This window comes from Atractosteus spatula, chromosome 7 (genome assembly GCF_055471065.1).
Source record: "Atractosteus spatula isolate fAtrSpa1 chromosome 7, fAtrSpa1.hap1, whole genome shotgun sequence".
Taxonomy (NCBI): domain Eukaryota; kingdom Metazoa; phylum Chordata; class Actinopteri; order Semionotiformes; family Lepisosteidae; genus Atractosteus; species Atractosteus spatula.
Genome location: NC_142712.1, coordinates 13705799 through 13725978, shown reverse-complemented (window position 1 = coordinate 13725978; position 20180 = coordinate 13705799). Strand labels below are relative to the sequence as shown.

Here is a 20180-nt window from a genome sequence, read left to right as displayed (position 1 = left end):
ATGCCCTCAGGCCACGGATGTGGGGCGACCTGGTGCTAGGTGGGTCTCAGGACATCCAAACGCCAATGCTGAGCGAGAAGGAAAGCGTGACCCGGAAATATATAGCCCCAGACAGAGACACACCGGAAAGAAAAGCAGAGCACAGGAAACTAGGGACAGGACAGAGTAGGAGCGCCCTCTGGCTGCAGAGGGCGTGACATTCCTTTTGTTTTCTTATTTATAAAGTTTAAATATATTATTAAACAGATGCTGTCATCTAAATGTAACGTCCCCTCACATCACATTAGATCAATACATTATACACAAGTAGTGTTGTGAAAAGTCTTTCTACTGTACAAGTGTGTCAATCAAACTTGGGACTTGGGAATTTATACTTCTGATTGTTTACAAAGCTCATTGTCAGCCTGTAAAATCTTCCCAATGAATGGATAGAACTGTACCTGTATAACAAGAGTACAGTACTGTATGTGATGATTGGTTCTCAAGAAAACCTGACTTGAAATCTGAAAATCTGAGAAACTGCTATTTTACCAATTGTAAAAATAATAAAATGTGTAATGTCAATGAATAAATTAGAAAAAAACATATATACTGTACATTTACCAAAAATATGTCTCATGGTTTTAATATCATGTCTTTCTTGCACACCTCATTTACTGTGTACACTGCAGTGTGGTGCATGTTTTTGTGAACAGTCAATAGGCCATCAAATACGTGTGAAGTATGCAAAGAAATAGCATTTCTTTTGAATGTGCCTAGAATTAATTTTCCCTTCTTTTTTTAAAGCTTTGTATGACAACAAAACTTTTTCTAAAAGCTTTGCACAGTGAGAGTAATACCGTGGAAAGAAAATGTTTTGAGACAGAAAATGTACTTTTCATCTTTGTTTTCTTCTCTTTAATAACAAAACCTCTGTGTAACTAAAGCAGATCTGATTACCCGCTCCCCTTTTAGTCAGATTTACCACTGGTCCTGGATAAATCAGAGAAAAGTCAGGGACATCAGATCATCAAGTGGTTTAGAAAGCAAAACCTAACTGATAGTGATAAACACAGATTCTTTCATGGAGCCTGTATTTCAAACTAAAGTTCATATGAAATGTTTTTTTCATGTTTTTGAGCCTCCTCGTCCTGTCGCAAGGGAGACTTCCCATTAACCTAGCATGTTAAGCCAAACCTTTCATACTGTACCAAGTATTCCAAGCACTCACAAGCATTCAATCCTTGAATATTGTTTTCTCTATTGAAGAATATTTTGGCACATACTAAGCTAGCATGCACTTACACTCTTACAATCCCCAAGATAATGTTTCTCCAGGTATAAGGGAAACAGCTCACCATGGTTCTCCGCATTGTATAATATATAATACATAATAACAACAAAGGTTAATTGATTTTTAATCTCTTTATGTCGTGATTAATTGTACAGTACAGTAGTCTGAAAACAGTGGTACTGTTAGCTCTTCCATTGGTAACAGTTACTTGAAAGTAATAAATGAGGTAGTACAGTAACTTATACCATATTTTTTCTAGAATGATGCCACTTTTCGAGTAAAAAACAATGGTATTTTATTTCTGATCTCTTTTATTTTAAGGCCATATATTATTGGATTCAGTGTTGGGGGAAATATTAAGCCAAACACAGCACATATTTTCTTTACCTGTGGTGAAAAACTCTCAAAACGATATGAAATTATTGTAAGAAAACCAGTAACTTCCAAAATGATAAAAGTTACTAAATGAGTAGCACAAGTTTGAATGGCTTTGCTCTTTGCATCAGACTGTTTGTTATTCAGACATGTGAAAAGTATTTGAAGGTATGTGAAGATAACAACACCAATGGATGACACCTGCAAAAAAAATGTTATACAGAGTCCATAAATGTTATTTGCACTTGTGTCTACACAGACAAGTCTCACAAGCGACAAATTATCACAGTAAGTGTTGGCAACAAAGGATCGGCATCGTGGCAACCGCAGAACCATTAGAAAAAGCACAATTATCATTGTGACATTAAGTATCCAAATCAGAATAATCATTTTTAATAAAAAGGCATTAGTCATAATTGCACGGTATCTTAAAGGACAGCATATGGCTAAATATCTATCATATGCCATTGCTGTCAGTATCAGTACAGAGCCACTTGCATAAATATGGATAAAAAAAGCCTGGGTGACACAGGCAGGATAACTTATTGACTTGGAATCAAGTAGAATTTCTCTCATTAATGCAGGAAATAAGGCAGTGGCTCCTATTAGATCATTGATGGGGAGATTGAAAACTAGTAGATACATTGGTTCATGTAGATGTTTTTCCATACCAATTGTAAGAAGGATTACAAGATTACAGAAAACAATAATACAATAACTTAACATTCCCAAGATAAATGCAGGGTAGACGCCTCCAGGAGGTATGTTAAAGCTTTCCCAGGATAAAACAGATGTGACATCAGAGGAGTTATTCATCGTTGTAGTTTTTATACGTAGATCCTACAGAAGTCTGAAAAGTTAAAAAGAAATAATATTTTATTAAATGATGATTAAATTAAATTCACTTTACTAAATAATTTTCACAACAATATACAGTCAAATAAATGAAAAGGCTTATAAAATGTGAAAGCTTCTCTCCAAACATCTCTATAAGACACATCAAGTAAAGAATGCTTTGGTTATTCACTACAATTTACAGTATGTACTTACAGTGTGCTACAACAAAAGATGAAAGCAATATATTTTTAGAAAGAATGTATAATGTCCTACTGTATATACAATAAAACCCTACGTACTTCATTTTTAACCATTTTAAAAGTCAGATATGTACTGTACATTTGTCATTTTTTTATGTGTCACATAATGTAATTCTTCCTTTAAGATGTAACAACTGTTATTTTAATGTTTTATTGTTATTCACATATTAAATATCCTAAAAAAGAAAGAACAGAAGTAGTGTGCTTTAAAAACACTATTAACAGCCTTACCTCTACTCGTCTTAATATCCCAGTATGACAAGAAGTGGACATCTGTAGATTTCAACCAGTGTGATTATTTTAACATATTTCAGGGAGCAAATGTTACCAGTCTGTAAAAAAGCATCAAACCAAAAGGATTTAGGTACATCATTCCAATTTTGTTTTTATTTTGTGTCATAAAATGCTAAGTAGAAATATAGTAAGTTACTGAAATATCTTAAAATAACTAGAAGTAAAAAATTAAAAAGCCTTTTAGCTGACCAAAACCATAATACCAAAATAATGTAAATGAAGCATAAAAATGAAAATATGAACAAATGCCTACTTCCCTATTTTTATATCTTGATTTTTGAAGTCTGTTATGTTCTGTTTTCAAGATATAATGTAACATTTGTTAAAAAACCTGAGATTATTTGCAGCCTGTACAATTCTTATAGGCCTCTCTTCTCCAAATATCTGTGCGTGGTTTACTGCAGTGGCATGTACTTGTGTGAATCAGTATATAATATCTTATATAAGCACAGAAATAAGCAAAGACAAAAGAAATTAATATAGAGATTCTACTAAAAATCACTGGCATAACCTATGAGTATCAAATTGAAAATATAAGAGTTATATACTAGATTACTTACATTGGAGATTACATGTTTTCATTTTAGTTCTACAGTAGGTACTGGTTTATCTCTTACTTAATACTCTAATGGTTCATCTGGACTCTGCAGCTGTATTTTATTTGACTCAAGAGCAACCCTTGAGGAATGACATCAAAATAAAATATAATAATGACAATAAGATACATGTACACAGAAACATCACAGTATGCTGCAAATCCACTATGATTAACTCTCCTAAGACTATTGAAAACTGTGTGGAAAAAAGGAACTCTCATCCACAAAATCAGTACAGTTCCTTTTTGTTACATTGACAACAGGGAACACAGACTCTAATTTTAGTGAATGAGTCTGAGCCATGGGGAACATGAATGCAGTCCTTAAAGGATATATCAACTGTTATCTGTTGTTTTTGAGGCAATTGTTCCGTGTGCTTTAATTATATCTAATCTAAAGACTCTAATCAAAAATTATCTCTTTGTTTGTGCTGTGTTATTCATTGTCAGCTGCCTCAGTTGTATCACCACTCAGTTTGCTTCAGAACTCCAGGGATGCCTCTTTATTGATGATCTTCATTCAGCACGTCAGTAACTCCCTGCCCAGTCAAATAGCATGCTAATCTTCTTATTTCATGGCCCAGTCCAGAAAGTTACTTTGTATTCACATTGTATTCACATTGAACACATAGTTATGATTTATAATTCACAATTATTTTAATATGCCAAAGCCAGATCTGGCAGCATGACAGAAGAGCAGTTCTATACACAAATGTGGGTTTCCACATTTGGCATTTTTGGTCACTCATTTTGATATATTTACATTAGGCATTAACAATAACATTAAGAAATATTTCAAAATCTTAAAATGATTACTGTTAGCACATTACTCACTTTTTAATTAAAAATCCAGTGAGATTCCTATATATAAGATTGGCAGAACTCATGGTAAAATCCTTGACCAAAATCTTTCCATTCTGCAATTGTTCGACAGAATAGAACAGTTATATCCAAGAGTTACATGTGTTCCTTTATTATTTGGCACAGCATACCAGGCCTAAATTTAGACCAACAAATACAGTACTTGTTACCAATAAATAAAACAAGTATACAGCACACAATGATACACAACATGCATGGTTACACTATGGATGGATATTTACAAGTTCTGTAAGTTCCAGAGCCCTATCTTCTGCAGACACAGAAAATCAGAATTCTATCCTTATAGTCTAAATACAACCAAACACCTTAGCAGGCCAATGAGAGAGGACATACTGTACAGTACATCCTAATAAACAAATGGACCCTAAACAGGAGTAAATCTCCTTCTGTAAAGAGGTGCTCACAGATAAATGGAAACTCATTTATTTTATATTAAGGTGTAGCAACAAGGCCTATTATTTCTGTTATTAAAGATTTCTAATCATCATTGTGTGCCTTGACCAAGCAGTCTGATACCTCTCTCTAAATGCACAAGAATGTAGTTAAAGATTCCCCATCTATGAATTGGTTTCATCACTCTGTTCTCTTCCCCACTGATGGCTGGTGTGTGGTGAGCATACTGGTGCACTATGACAGCCGTCACATTGTTGATGGAGGAGGGGAGTCCCCATTACTATAAAGGAATTGAGTGGAGTGCCCAGAAAAGCACTATATAAATGTAAGGAATTATTATTAGATTAAAAGTATCTGTGTGTGCTGTATGTTTACAGGACTGAGCCTAAAGCCAGAGCTTGCAGCACAGTCATCATAAAAAGACCATAGATGTTGGTTATGCTTGTATCAGAGTAAACTAGTCCGACAAGAGATGGATTATCACGGCATTAGAAATTAGAATTAAAAAGCTATGCTAATATGTTTTGCAGGCTGTTAAAGAGTGAACATTCCAAAACACCTAGACTCCGAGTACAATACTGTATATTTTGTTTTTTCATAAGAAAAGAAAAGTACTCCTAGATGTTTCCATTTAACTACAGTATAATATGTAACAGCAGCAATTACATTTTCACCATAGACTTTCCACAGATAAATACAGGAGGGAAAAAAGTGTGGGTTTCAGTAAGAATGAAAGCAAACTATAATGTGTCTGCTGTTCCTACAGGAGAAAAGTATTGGTTTGTCTTTGTAAAAAGAGCAGGCAGAGGAACACCAGCAAACAGTCAAGAAGCAGTCTAAATGTGGGCAGCCCAGTGTTTACAGCCAGCAATGAAGACAGACTAGCGTAGCAAAGATGAGCACAGGCATGTGTAGTACAGAAAAACACAGTTTAGGGTGTAATCCGAAAGACGTGAGGTTCCAGCTGGGTAAACACAGTAGCACAGCACAAAGCTGAATCCAAACTCAGAGCCAAGGGAAACAAAGTCCTAATAAATGCAGGAAAAAACCATAAAACAAGAATCCAGAGGATGAAATCAGGGCTAAGCTAGGGGCATGAGCCCAGAGAACAGAGAGAGAGTCTACTTTTAGAGTGAAGCTAGAAAAATAGCAAAGTAATCACAGTCACGTGCGCAGAATGACAGGTGAGTGGCCGACTACAGTGTAAATATTAGTTCACCAAGCCACTCACTGGCGGAGATCAGCATGACACAAAATATTATTTCATTCAATTCTCAAATAACCCATTTCTTCTTAAAGAATAAGTAAAATTAAGAAATACTTTCTTTATCTTAATGAGATCATATATACAGTATATATCTCTGCCTGTTCCTGTTTATGTTTTCCTTAAACTCATTCCAGATTTTGGTGCCTTAGTAGATAAAAAGTCCTTTTGAGGCTTAACAGATGCATTTAATTTCTTATGAAGACAGCACATCACATCCTTAGAGGACTAAACCATATGTCTATGAGAATGATTTACAGATATTTATACAGTAAATAGCTACAGATGCAGCCATTCAAAATGGGTGTGGTATTTCGTGGCATACCCCAGTGGGCGTGTCGCGGTATCACGCCGTTAATCGCGTCATTTGACGTCATGCCGGAAAGTATCCGGCATCACCTTGTAAAACCGCCAGGGGGAGCTTAATCTCTCATGTACAGCATTTGAGCTTTTAAATTTGAACTGTGTATTACAGCATGTTAATCATCAGTCATTAAAATGTTGGTATATTTTATGAAAGCAAGATTGCTCAGTTGGACAAAAGTACACAACCTACCTTTATCAGAAATATTTATGCATCAAAGCCTTTACCGAAGATATTACTAATAGTATTAATAATGAATGACTTTGGACAAGCTGTATACTCAAAGTATAATTTCTTTAGCACATTTGTACAAGCACTTGGAATCTGTCCAAGCCTTACTTTGTCAGGCATTTTGTTTTACTTCAACGGGCATAAAAAACTCCCTTGCTTTTAACAGGGCATTTCATAATTTCTAACTACGAAAATGATTTAAAATGCGACACTTATCAGTCAACTAGAGCTCAAAATATCACAAGGATCCTCAAGAGCACAGCAAAGACTGTATTAAAAGATACTTGTATGAGATACATGAGAATCCAGGCTTTTTTATCAACGCTTTCTTTTCCGTATACCAGATATTATGGAACCACTTCAGAAGGGTGTCAGCCAGTCAGATTCCAGGAATCGGTACTTTAAAGGAAAAATACACACCGGTATTCCATTTCTCCCTAAACATTTTAAGCATCGAAGTATTTAACTAACATGTGAAATAGCGTGTGAAAAAGTGGTAGTTTTAAGCTTTTCTGCTAATATAATATGGAATCGCATATCTAAAGAATTTAATAACGATATGATTATATTCGTGTACTGCGACAGGGCTAAGTAGGGCTGTTTCGCCTCTCTCTTCATGCGACTTCCCTTGTAGCCCACTGGTCTACGTGCCTGATTACCAACTCATGGGTTGTATGTTCAAATCCAGCTGGTGCTGGACTTTTCTTTTAACAAACATTTCTTCGAAAAAATAGAATAGCAATATTATGGACAATCAATTGACTTTTATATTTCAAAATATCACAACATGATCGATTCTAAGTCATTTTTGATAACAATGAATAGTCACCTTCTTCCCTTCTGACAACGGTCCCTGCTTCTGCTTCCTGCTTCTATTGTGTGTGTGTGTAATAGAGTAAATTTTTATAGAGAAATGGAGGCTGGACAGTATGCGTTACAATATAAACATTTAAATTGATTTAAATCGTGTTTTGATTTAAATCACAAACGCGTGTTTAATTATATGTGTTTTTTTAATCATAATCAGACTAATGCAACATAAATTGATACAGTATCTTTGTCTTCTAAGTATCTTAATAAACTTTCAGCATAGCTTTCTACCCGTTTAGATTTATTTTTCTTGGGATTTTGGGATCAAACATGGAAGGATTAGATTGTAATCGTTTTTATTTTTCAAATACGTTTTAGAAAAGTGTAATCTATACCTGCCCAGACTGTACGCCTTCCTAAACCCCGCCTTTCACTCCTGTCCTGCTCTTCCCCGCGCACCCCAGCCGGGCGCTCTTCGGCCTCTGCCCGGGACGAATGTATATTTTGATATTTACACCCGGCGCGGCACCGAGGGAGCATATGCATTTATAACCTAGTTTTTAAAATTAGTCAAGCAATATGAAGCATCTCCTTTTACTTTTAAGTCCCTTAAATACATTGAGCACAGTTTCTCACCACTTAAGATTACTTTTTGATACCATCCTTACACAAAGCAGAAACTTTCCAATGACATACAGTACAAGTGGAAAGATTACAGATTTTAATCGTCTTTAATTTTGTTACGTTATACGTTTTAGGAAGGTTTCATCTAAACAAACACCACAAAACTATTCTCGATTGTATTTCTGAATGTTATGTTACACCTACAGTAGTTCACTGCTTTAAATACATCGAATTAAGAAAGTTAGGTGTAGCACTTTAGATCTTTTTTTCTGAACCAGGGAAAATCTGATCATGTTTCTCTATAACAATAATAAAAAACTTTATTTTACATATCACCTTTAAAAGTGGCATCTCAAAGCAATACAGTAGATGGAAAAACAGTTAAAAGGGACCAAAGTAAATACCAGACAAACGCAAACGCGTTTTTAATAAAATGCTTTTATTCATTCAGCAGAGAGTGAGAGGGACATCCAGCAGAGAGAGACACACACACACTTATCCAGTCTCTCGAAATAAAGTTATTTTTCAAGCAATGCATCAAACGTCGGGCAATGTGTTTTTTTTTAATCCAACATTGACAGCCACATCTTAAATCTTGTCAGTCAGCTCTTTTTTCTCTATTTGAATTGTGGCTTACACATCGCACGACTTTAAAAGCTAGAAAGACAGGTTTCGATTCACATTAGCTGGCGAGCCTTGTTAACAAAAAAACAGACAATACACAGGGAGGGGGAGGTCAAGCGAGAGAGAGAGTTTTTTACCCTCTGTCTAAAAACCCAAATAACCCGGGGCAGAGACTCTGGGGGGATCATTTGCGTGGTACAGAGCGGAGCTCAGTCAATTCTTATGGAATGTGTTTTCTTTCTTCTTTTTTTCAGCATGGAATAAACCTGTTACTTGATTCATATGGATGCCCGGTTACGTTATACGTTTTAGGAACGTTTCATCTAAACAAACACCACAAAACTATTCTCGATTGTATTTCTGAATGTTATGTTACACCTACAGTAGTTCACTGCTTTAAATACATCGAATTAAGACACCCAAATTAATAATGTAACATGCCACTGTTTGTGCATGAACAAAGTTATACTGAGATTTCCTTAGATACGCAATTAAAAAAAAAAATGTTGAATCCCCGGCGGAACACATTCCATAAGAATCAGCGCTTTTACAGTATATATCGCCTTTAAAGGTGGCTTCTCAAAACGCTTTACAGGATAAAAACAACAAGAACAGCAACAACAACAATATTGTATTTCATTGCACTTTGAAAACCAAGTAATAACTTAACTATATGTGCAAACGTTTCATATGTTGCTGTTGTGAATGCCTGTGGAGTGTATCTTATTTGCCTTACGTCCTGGTTATCTCGCTCGCCCTCCCCCCCTCTCTCCCTCAATTCAATTCAGTTCCAGGTGTTTTATTAGCATGACAGATGGGTACAATCAGTGTTGGGTATTTACTTTGCTTTGAGATTCCACTTTTAAAGGTGATATATAAAATTTTAACTAAAATAAATTGATATCTTTGTCTTCTAAGTATCTTAATAAACTTTCAGCATAGCTTTCTCCCCGTTTAGATTTATTTTTCTTAACTAGTATACTTTAGATCTTTTTTTCTGAACCGGGGAAAATCTGATCATGTTTCTCTATAACAATAATAAAAAAAAACATTATTTTACATATCACCTTTATGTGAAATCACATAAAAAATAGTCTTCTTTAGGTGTGAGGGTAGGAGTGGATCGCAGCAGGCATAATCGGCAAATTAGGAAAACAAAGAACAGGACAGGCGAGACGTTTATCCAGAGAGCGAGTGATCAGAAAAAGGAACAGCTGTTACACCCAGGTTTTACGCTCTCTCTCTGTTGAATGAATGAAAGCATTTTATTAAAAACGCGTTTGCGTTTGTCTGGGTATTTACTTTGTAATCTGTGGTTTACATCTACTGTATTGTTTTGAGATGCCACTTTTAAAGGTGATATGTAAAATAAAGTTTTTTATTATTGTTATAGAGAAACATGATCAGATTTTCCCTGGTTCAGAAAAAAGACGATTAAAATCTGTAATCTTTGCACTTGTATGTCATCGGAAAATACAATCAGTTTCTGCTTTGTGTAAGGATGGTGTCAAAAAGTAATCTAAGTGGTGAGAAAGCTGTGCTCCTCAAAGCGCTTTACAGGATAAAAACAATAACAACAATAGTGGCTGGGCAAACGATTTTTTTATAGAAATACAAAATGAGATACCGTATAATGATGTGCATGAACAAAGTTATACTGCAATTTTCCTTAGATACGCGATTAAAAAAAATAAATTTTTTGAATCGCCGGCGGAACACATTCCATAAGAATCAGTGCTTTTATACAGTATATCGCCTTTAAACACATATATTTAAACACGCGTTTACGATTTAAATCAAAACGTGATTCAAATCAATATAAATGTTTATTTTGTAACGCATAGGTGACTATTCATTGTTATTAAAAAGACTTAAATTCGATCATGTTGTGATATTTAGAAATATAAATTTGTTTGGTGCGAGTGAGGTTTTATTTAATCTCTGACCAAGGGAAACGTTTCATTTTTTCAAAGAAATGTTTGTTAAAAAAGGAAGTCATAGTTCCAGTGGGGTTCAATCACAGACCATGTGACATGGGAGGCAGGAACCTAACCCACAGCGCCACCAGCACAGTCACATGCAGAGTGCTGAAAAAGCACTACAGAAACATTATACACAGAAGCATAAATTACCTTACACTCAATTTAAACACAAGCTGTCTTTAGCCCTCTAAGCTGGTTCATACAGAAATGTAGAGAACCAGGCTCAGAACACACAGCTTCATTAGCGAATACATATGCAGGACAACTGGAGAAGAAGTTTTACAGTGGATGGATTTTTAGAAACTTCCCATCAGTGACATCACTGAAGTCAACTCCTAGGTAACTGTTGTGTGGATAGTTTCACAAGAATCAGACAAAGGTTTAAGCATCGCTTGTTCTAGATAAAACTGCAAAAAAAAAACAACAACCCATAATGTACTTCTTTGCGGCTCTGTTTGCCCAAATCATATATTCACAACGTGAAATTAGAAAATAATATTACGTAACCAAAATCCGCAATATGGAAACAGAACCTGTGTAATTGTTGACAGATGATGCACTCGTAACATTTTTACAAGACGAACTACAACATTTAAAAAATGACTTGTATGTACTTGATATCTCTAATCAATCCACGGCGATATAGTTAAAGCAGTCCCCGCACAAAACGAAACTAAAACGCCCTGGGCATACCGTTTCGCGCTTCTTATCAGTTGCTCAAAAGTAATTTGACCATATGAAATGCATAATATAAACCTAGAAACATATACGTGAGCAGTATTTACGTAGTATCGGTGTCAAGACATACCTCTCAAATACTGTAAATCAAGTTAAAAATATCTCAAGACCGATTCTGGTCATAATGAAACCATGTTTCGTGTATGTTTTCTTTAAAGTACCGAGACCAGCCATATACTGTATGTTTATGTTCCAAAATTAATATCGTTTATGGCCTTCACACGCGTTACAGTATGCTCCTATTCTTTTTATGCTCAGCTACTAAGATTTCCCTTCAGTGGTAAAATTCCATATAAATATTCAATACTACAACGGGCACAGTAAAGACGTTTACTGTAAATCTTTCTACGACAGACCAACGGACCACGAGTGCCCCTGTCGGTCAACCAATCACGTACCGCGGTAACGCGCGTCATCGTGCGTCACAATGCGCGACACCGTAGCCAATTACCTCTGGTACATGTCTGTACCGCTCACTTTGAATGGCTGCATCTGTATAAAGGAGTTGTACCAACACATCATTTGCAAACACTAAGAACACTCCTGAGAATGTGTTTCTGTGATTAATGGATTAATGGATTTAAATTAATGGATTTAATTTGAACACAGAGGAGAACATTTCCTATAGTATGTGGTCATTAATGACAAAATATTTGCTTTCAGTTTCTACAACAATAGGGAAAAAACAGTTAATGGTGTTACACTGACTTATCTCTTATAATTAAATATATACTGATGGAAATGAGAATACTATAATTATAGCTTATGTACTTTCACAAAGAATTGTCAATTTGTTTTAAGCCCTCTGACCAGCAATACAGCTTGTGCAGTGAGGCATTGAAACTTGCCAATCACAAGAAAGCTCGTTAGGAGCACTTTTACCCTACGAGGTCCAGGTGGAACAATGCCTGATCAGGTCACCTTTAAAAAGGCCTCAAGCTTAGGTCACTGCAAGAAAAATGCCACACTTAGTCAGTTTTCTGTGCATTCCATAATGCCTCGAATGTCACCAGAATCAAGGGAGAGGACCATTGGCATGCTGCAGGCAGGCATGTCATGTCATGTCATGTCATGTCATGTCATGTGCCTGTGTTGCCCGACACTATGGAGTAAGCCGCTCCACTGTGTCCCGACTGCAGAGAATGTTGCAGCAGACTGGCAGGACAGATGACTGTCCAAGATCTGATTGCCCTCGAGTGACCACACCAGAGCAGGATTGACACATCAGACTGGTCCATCTGAGAGATCATGTCAGCTCTGCCACCCGTACTGCTGCTGAAACTGCCGGCAGACACAATGCTTGCATCAGTGACAGGACAGTGAGGCTCCATGCTGCTGGCCTTAGAGCAAGGCGACCTGTCAGAGGCCCTCTGCTCATACCTCCTAGACGTCACATGCTTGGTCCATACAGAGGCTGCGATGGACTCGTCAGCAGTGGCATCAGGTCCTTTTCATCAGTTTCCTTTTCAGCCTGTTTCACGCAGACGGGAGGGCCAGAGTGTGGAGGAGGTGTTGCATTTTTTTTTACAGTAAATGTATTTACCAACTTTGTACCCTTTTCAAATTGAGAAATTTAAATTATGTGTCTCTTCAAGTTAAATTAAATGGGAAAAATACATATCCTTTAAAACCTTTGAAATTTTATTTTAAAATGGTAGCATAAACTGTGAACTAAAATACTGACAGAAATTATTTCATCTTAGTATTGCATTCAGGACTTCACAACTTAGCACTTTAAAAATGAAATGAGTGGACTAAAAATGACACTGCAATACCACTGTGCTAAAATAATACATAGTAAAACCAATTTACCATAGATTAGGGCTGTAGCACAAGAGAGTTTATTTTGCTATCTAAACGACTGATCTCAGATTTACATTTTTTACTCAGCTTTTTTGGGAACATGAGAATATTTCCAGTTAATTACTGTTACGGAGCGTAGTTGTGGACCCTATGCAGACGGCATAATCCGGAAGTAGATGGAAAAGGACAACGGGGAGGAGACGAGGATCAGGGCAGGTTGACAAACAGGAACGTGACGATGGTGAACTGGTGCTCGGGGGGCGTGACCATGGCAAAGAAGTCCAAGGGAGTCCGGGGAGAAGTCCAAGATTCCAAAACCGGGAAATGCAGATGAGACAAAAACAAGACACAATTAAAAACCGGAAAGGGACCCAGTGCAGGGAGAGGGAATAAAAAAATCGGACTCAGCTGGGTCAGGACTCCAATAGGAGGCCTAGCCCTCAAGCTGCGGACGTAGGGTGACCTGGTGGTAGGCGGGCCTCCGGGCGTCTGTCTTCCAATGCAGAGCTGGGAGTAGCGAGAACGCCCACCTTAAATAAGGAGGGGAAGGATTGGAGGCAGGTGCAGATCAACTAAAATGTGAAAGAGCTGGAGCACCCTTAAGAGGAGGGATTACAATCGTGACAATTACATGGTTAGGCCATTGTGTTCATATTACAGTTTGTAGTTGATTGATCGGTCTAACTCATCCATCTTTCTTGAAAGAAGCTAGGTATCATCTACAGCAATGTGGCTGTGTTATTTGTTCCAAATATTCATCACTCTTCACATAAACTGTGGCTTCCTGGAAAGTAAAAATCTAAAAGTCCACAGATTATAGATGTTATAGTGAGAACATTAAACTCTGGAATTTCATAAAATCCCTGAATGTTTCAATAACTGCATACTGTACATAAAAGCCCAGGTAACTACTTTGGGATTTCATTTTCAGTGGTTTCATAAACATGGCTTTTTTTCATTTAGCCACTGCAGTAGACCACATGCATTTTCAATTTACTGTACTTTACTCCAGGTGTTTCAATGGTGCAACCAGTGCAGGAACTCACTCCATGTCCAAAATGAGTTTAAGCTTGAGTCACATTGCTAGCTGACTGTGATCATAGGCTTGCATTGATCACAGTAATGAGTAATAGTTTTCCAACAAACATGAAACCTGTATACTCCTGTGAAACTTGCAGAAGGATTAAATGACAGGATCAATGTGCCTGTGGCTTGCAGGTCCATCCTTCATCATTCATTCCATGCTGCTTGGGAACTGTTGTTGTGAGCTGAGATATTAAAAAATAGTGATTCCTCATTTGACAAGTATGTATACTGCATAATGAAGCACACAAACAATGCTTAAAATGATACTTCATCTACATCTTCCAATATACCCATGTACAGTTTATCTTACATCCTGATGAGATGAAGTGCTGCAACATTATATGCAATTTAGTATTTTAAATCTGTGAATTCTCTGCTTTCTCACTGTTGTTCTGGGTTTGATTCAGGACATCTTCTGTGTGCTTGTTATCCCTGTTTTCATGTGTGTTTCCTCAAAGTGCTCTGGTTTTCTCCCACCTTCCAAAGACATTCTGGATAGGTTTACTGGTGTCCTTAATTGTCTCTGTGTGTTTGTATTTGTGTACAGTATATCTTGCAGGGTGAAATAGCATTATACTGTAATTCCAACCATGGTGAATTCCATGGCTGCATACCATGATATATGTATCAAAGAAATCATATAAATAAAGTGAATCTTAAATGTCAAAACTATGTGGAAGTAGGAAGTATATTAATTATATTTCTATCATTTGTTGTGATATAGTAAGGTTTGCAGTAAATCAATCCAAACAATGGCTGCAATTACTCTTGTATTATGGAGTGCTTTGGTCTGTCAGAGTTTCAGGAATCCCAAAAGAGTCACATGTGTTTCTTAGTTCCATTGTTTCTATATACTGTATATTGCGGGGGGTGGCATTGTCATACTTACTGGCATATTCTACCATTAATGGTGTTTATTTAATCAGAAGTATGAGAGGAGGTAAAATTTTAATCTTGCACTTCCACTTCCCTACACACAGTGCTGGGTGTATCTTTTCTAGCACCTCTGTCATCACCCCAACTTCACCATTGCTCTATTTTGTCCTCAGATCATCCTTCATCAGTGAGGGGGGAAGTGACAGCGTTAATCTCTGGTCAGTGCAATAGTTTTCTCAGTCATGTCGGTTAAAATCACGGTATTAAGAATGCTGGCCCTTTATATTTCATCATTATTAGAATTTGACTTGACTACTGATATATTTGTGGTCTCAGAGTATTTTAATTGAACAAAAGACTAAACAAATTTCCCCTTATATCCAACTTACCTTTCTTGCCAAAATGTTTTAATTTTATAATCCTGCTGTTACAATTCAATTAAACACCCATCTCATTCCATATAACATCTTTGAACCCTTCCAATCTGGCTGCAGACATACTGTAGAACAAGGGTGCCCAAGCTTTTTTAACGTAAGATCTACTTTTTCATTTGCCAGTCCAGTGCAATCTACCAGTGTGAATTTAAAGCTCTGATATAGAAAAAACAGAGTGAGACTGAGCTATCACCCAGATAGCTGTGTCGGTGCATTTATCTAACTGAGAAAGCTGCCAGCCTAATAAACTAATTGGAAGGCAGCCAGTCTAGCAGAGACATGTCCCAATCTCATTTGCACTGGGTTGTTACGATACAAGCCAGATGAATTTTAGGACTCTATATGGTGACTAACAAATATCGAAAGAGCTAGAAGAGTTAGAAGGAAAATACAAGTGTACTTTTCCAAATCGTAGTTCAAAGGCCGTGGTCAAAGATAAGTTCGTAGGTCAGGAAGCCAAAGGTTCAGGAATCAGGTACATCACAAGGAAGTCTCGAGAGTGAGAAGGGGAAACCAATACTGAGCATTGAAGTAAAGGTGGTGAGGGCTTAAGTAATCAAGGAAGTGGAGGGTGCGGAGATTAAAGAAAGGTCTGGTTGGTTGATTAGGTAATGCAACGGCATTTGTTGGAATTGGAAAGGGCTGGAGTCTGATTGGGAACAATGCCAGGTCGTTTGTAAGAGTAGCGTATGGATGGATTCTGATTGTGGACAGGGTCCAGGAGAAGGCTGAGAACTACAAAATGAATATTGTAATTGCCCCTGACAACAGCAAGACATGAGCCGCTCGTAGTCTGGGCACAACATTAAATGTATAAAAATGGACTGTCTCATAACAACACAATTATTATAAACAGGATTAGTTCAGTTTATTAAAATATTATGCCAGTGACTTGGATGTCTCAGTTCAAAAAAGGAATGTTTAAAAGTCAATGGGAAATTAAATGTCAACACACAGCAAATTGTGGCTTAAAACATAATTCCTCCCTACTATTCTTCATTCCCTGCTATTACATTACCATTGTAACCATACAGGTTAGTGGAAACCCATTTTGCCACGATCAAAAGGGATCAGAAAACATTAGTTGATACACATAAATCAGGAGAGGGATATGAAAAAAACATTTGGGGTTCCATTCATCCAGTCTCAGACAGATAAGAATCTGTCTACCAATATTGGTATCTACAAATGTTAAGTATTCAAGACCATGATGACCTAGGACCAGTAGTCCTGCCTTCACAACAGCTGTCATTGTTTATGCCTCAACCATCAGAAAAGGAATGAAGAGCAATGGTTTCCTCAGAGGATAGTGAGAGAAATAAAAGTAAAAATAAAATATTAAAAAAACTAAATCAAGTTTGCCATAGAGCACCTGGACTACTAGAACCACAAAACTTGTGGAACATAGTTCACTGGACAGATGAGTGAAAAATTTAAGTTTTTGGCCAAAATGAGAAACATTTTTTTTACGGTGAAAAGCAAACACTGCCTTCCAACACAAGTACTTTATCTCAGCCATCAAGCAGAATGGTTCCAGTTTCATGGTACCATGGTACCTGATTTCCTGCATCATACTGTAGCTGGCCATCATGGACAGAACCATGAATTCTGCATCATACCAACAAATTCTAGAAAATGTCAGGCCATCCATTAGTCAGGAGAAGCTGTACCAAAAGTCAATTATGAAAGACAATGATCTTAAATATACAGTACAAAGAGATCTACAGTACAACAGAAAGGCAAAAGCTGAAACAAGGTGTTCATGCTGGTAAACTCTCAAATGTGGTACATATAAAGTACTAAGGAAGAATAACTCAATAGTCCTGAAATGAGAAGTTGAAGTCCGTGGTGCACAAGGAAGTGACATCAGTTATTAAATCTCAGGGTTCACATACTTACCGACAATTAATATTTACTGTTGGATAATTCTGTTATTAAAATAATCCCAACTTATTTTATGTGTTTTAATAAAATAATCATGATTTTTTATTAAGACTTTCATAAAGACAAAATTACATTTTAATAAGAACTACATCAAAAGGTTCACAAACTTTTTCTCAACATTGTAACCCCTCATCATTTTGTCTTTGATTGGTCTATGCACCAAAACCTTCAATAACTAAGTACTGTACACACTTACACAGTTAGCATTCCTGCTCAAATATTCTCACACTCACCACAGCAGTACTTGTTCAGTCACAACAACAAATACACCATATTTTTCCTACTCCCCGCAGACGTCCACTACGATAATAACTATAAAGTAATGTTGCTTTAGAATCTCTTTATGATTCAATGTCCTGTGCAAACTAACAATTTATTTTGAAAATGCAAACTCTTCCATTGGCAGCAATGACTTCAAAGAAAGTCAAAGAAATTGGTAATGAAACATCATAGTGCTGAAACAGTATACTTTTTGGATGATTTATGTTATATTTTCACGTTGCTGCTGAGTTCAAGAAGTCTAGAATAGTGTTATTAGTCTAATAAAAACCAGTGGTATTTTGCTTCTGATCTCCTTTGTTCTGAGGCCATATATTATTGGATTCAGTGTTGGGGGAAATATTAAGACAAACACTGACAATATTTTCTTTGCTTGAGGTGAAAATCCCTCAATACGATATGCAAGTATAGGAAGAACACCAGTAACTTCCAAAATAATGAAGGTTACTAAATGAGTACCACAAGTCTGAATGGCTTTGCTCTTTGCATCAGACTGTTTGTTACTCAAACATGTGAAAAGTATTTGGAGGTATGTGTAAATAACAGCGCTTATAGATAACGCCTGTAAAGAAAATGTTATAAAGAGCCCATAAATGTTATTTGTGCTTGTATCTGTACAGACTAGTCTCATAAGAGAAAAATTATCACAATAAAGGTTAGAAATCAAGGACCGACATCGTGGTAACCGCAGAACCAGAAGAAAAAGCAGAACTATCATTGTGACATTAGCTATCCAAATCAGAATAATAATTTTCAATAAACAGGTATTAGTCATAATTGCATGGTATCTTAAAGGACAGCATATGGCTAAATATCTATCATATGCCATTGCTGTCAGTATCACCACAGAGCCCACTGCATAAATGTGGACAAAGAAAGCCTGTATGACACAGGCTGTATAACTTATTGACCTGGAATCAAGTAAAATTTCTTTAATTAATGCAGGAAATAAGGCAGTGGCTCCAATTAGATCATTGATGGGGAGATTGAAAACTAGTAGATACATTGGTTCATGTAACTGTTTCTCCATACCAATTGTAAGAAGGATTACTAAATTACAGAAAAGAATAATACAATAACTGAACATTCCCAAAATGAATGCAGGGTAGACCCATCCAGGGGGAATGTTAAAGCTTTCCAGTGAAAGAAGAGAGGTGACATCAGAGGAGTTATTCATGAGTGTAAATGTTAAAAGCGGTGCCTACGGGAAGCCTGAAAAGGAAAGGCAGAGATTAAAATGTGCATAAGGTTTATAAAATGTTAATAAATCCATAATAACATACACTTGAATGATTTGCAGAACTGCAAGCAATTTTCTTTCCAAATATCTGTTTAGACTAAGTAAAATAGAGAATGTTTTTTTTAATTAAAACAATTGAAGATGAAGTTGAAAGTGAAGCTTTTCTGGAAAAGAAAATAGACTGAGTGCTTAGTTTTTATCCATTCTAAAAAGTGAGATACCATACATGCTCTGCAGTTATACTTTTCCGTGTGACATTTATAAATTATGTATTCCTTTGTTGGAATATAACAAAATTTTTATATAACTAAAACAATTATATTAGTTAAAACAATTATGTTATTATGTTATAATTGTTTTGTTTTGAGTTTGGTGAATGGGAACTGAAATAACAAAATACTAGAACATGTTTGTGGCTGAAATGCTTTAAAATATATGACAACGTTCTACCTTTTCTCTGGTACATTTCCAGAGCTACACGCAGAAGGCATCTGGAGATTTCAACCAGTGTGATTATTTTAGCACAATTCTGGAGCAGTATTACTAGACTGCCAAGGAAAATATCAGACAGGATTCAACTTTAATGAATCTTTAGTTTTCTACAAATTGTTTGAATTAATATGGCCATCTACTGTAATTTACCATATTGTATTCCTTAGAATGTTCCAAATGTAAGTTCCCGAAGAACTTTCTAGAAGAACAAAAAAAGATAAACTCTACATGAATTGCAACCATGCCAATACAGATTTAGTGAAATACAGTAATTAAAAGACTTATTAATGCATATACAGTAATCATCTCGCCTGATATATTAATAGTTGATACAGTCTATGGTTAATGCAGCGCAATTGTAGAAATAATCTTTAAATATGAAGAACAACTACAGTACAGTTTTAACTATTTTTTCACATTTTTATCTTTTGCCTTTTGTTGTTTGGTTTGTTCCGATTTTAAAATTTAATTTGCTTAACA

At 36.2% G+C, this 20180-nt stretch overlaps 2 protein-coding genes across 2 annotated transcripts; both read right to left on the bottom strand.

Annotated features, from left to right (window-relative positions):
- Nucleotides 1–1528: 1528 nt before the first annotated feature.
- On the bottom strand, nucleotides 1529–2464 carry LOC148830545 (olfactory receptor 52N2-like). Its single transcript, XM_088922240.1, has one exon. The coding sequence runs from the start codon at nucleotides 2462–2464 to the stop codon at nucleotides 1529–1531; it is 936 nt and encodes a 311-aa protein (XP_088778366.1).
- A 15745-nt stretch (nucleotides 2465–18209) lies between these two features.
- LOC148830544 (olfactory receptor 52K1-like) lies at nucleotides 18210–19145 on the bottom strand. The gene has a single exon (XM_088922246.1). The coding sequence runs from the start codon at nucleotides 19143–19145 to the stop codon at nucleotides 18210–18212; it is 936 nt and encodes a 311-aa protein (XP_088778372.1).
- Nucleotides 19146–20180: the final 1035 nt, after the last annotated feature.

Coding starts and splice junctions, on each gene's coding strand:
- LOC148830545 (XM_088922240.1), bottom strand. CDS start 2,464: ATGAATAACTCCTCTGATGTCACATCTGTTTTATCCTGGGAAAGCTTT.
- LOC148830544 (XM_088922246.1), bottom strand. CDS start 19,145: ATGAATAACTCCTCTGATGTCACCTCTCTTCTTTCACTGGAAAGCTTT.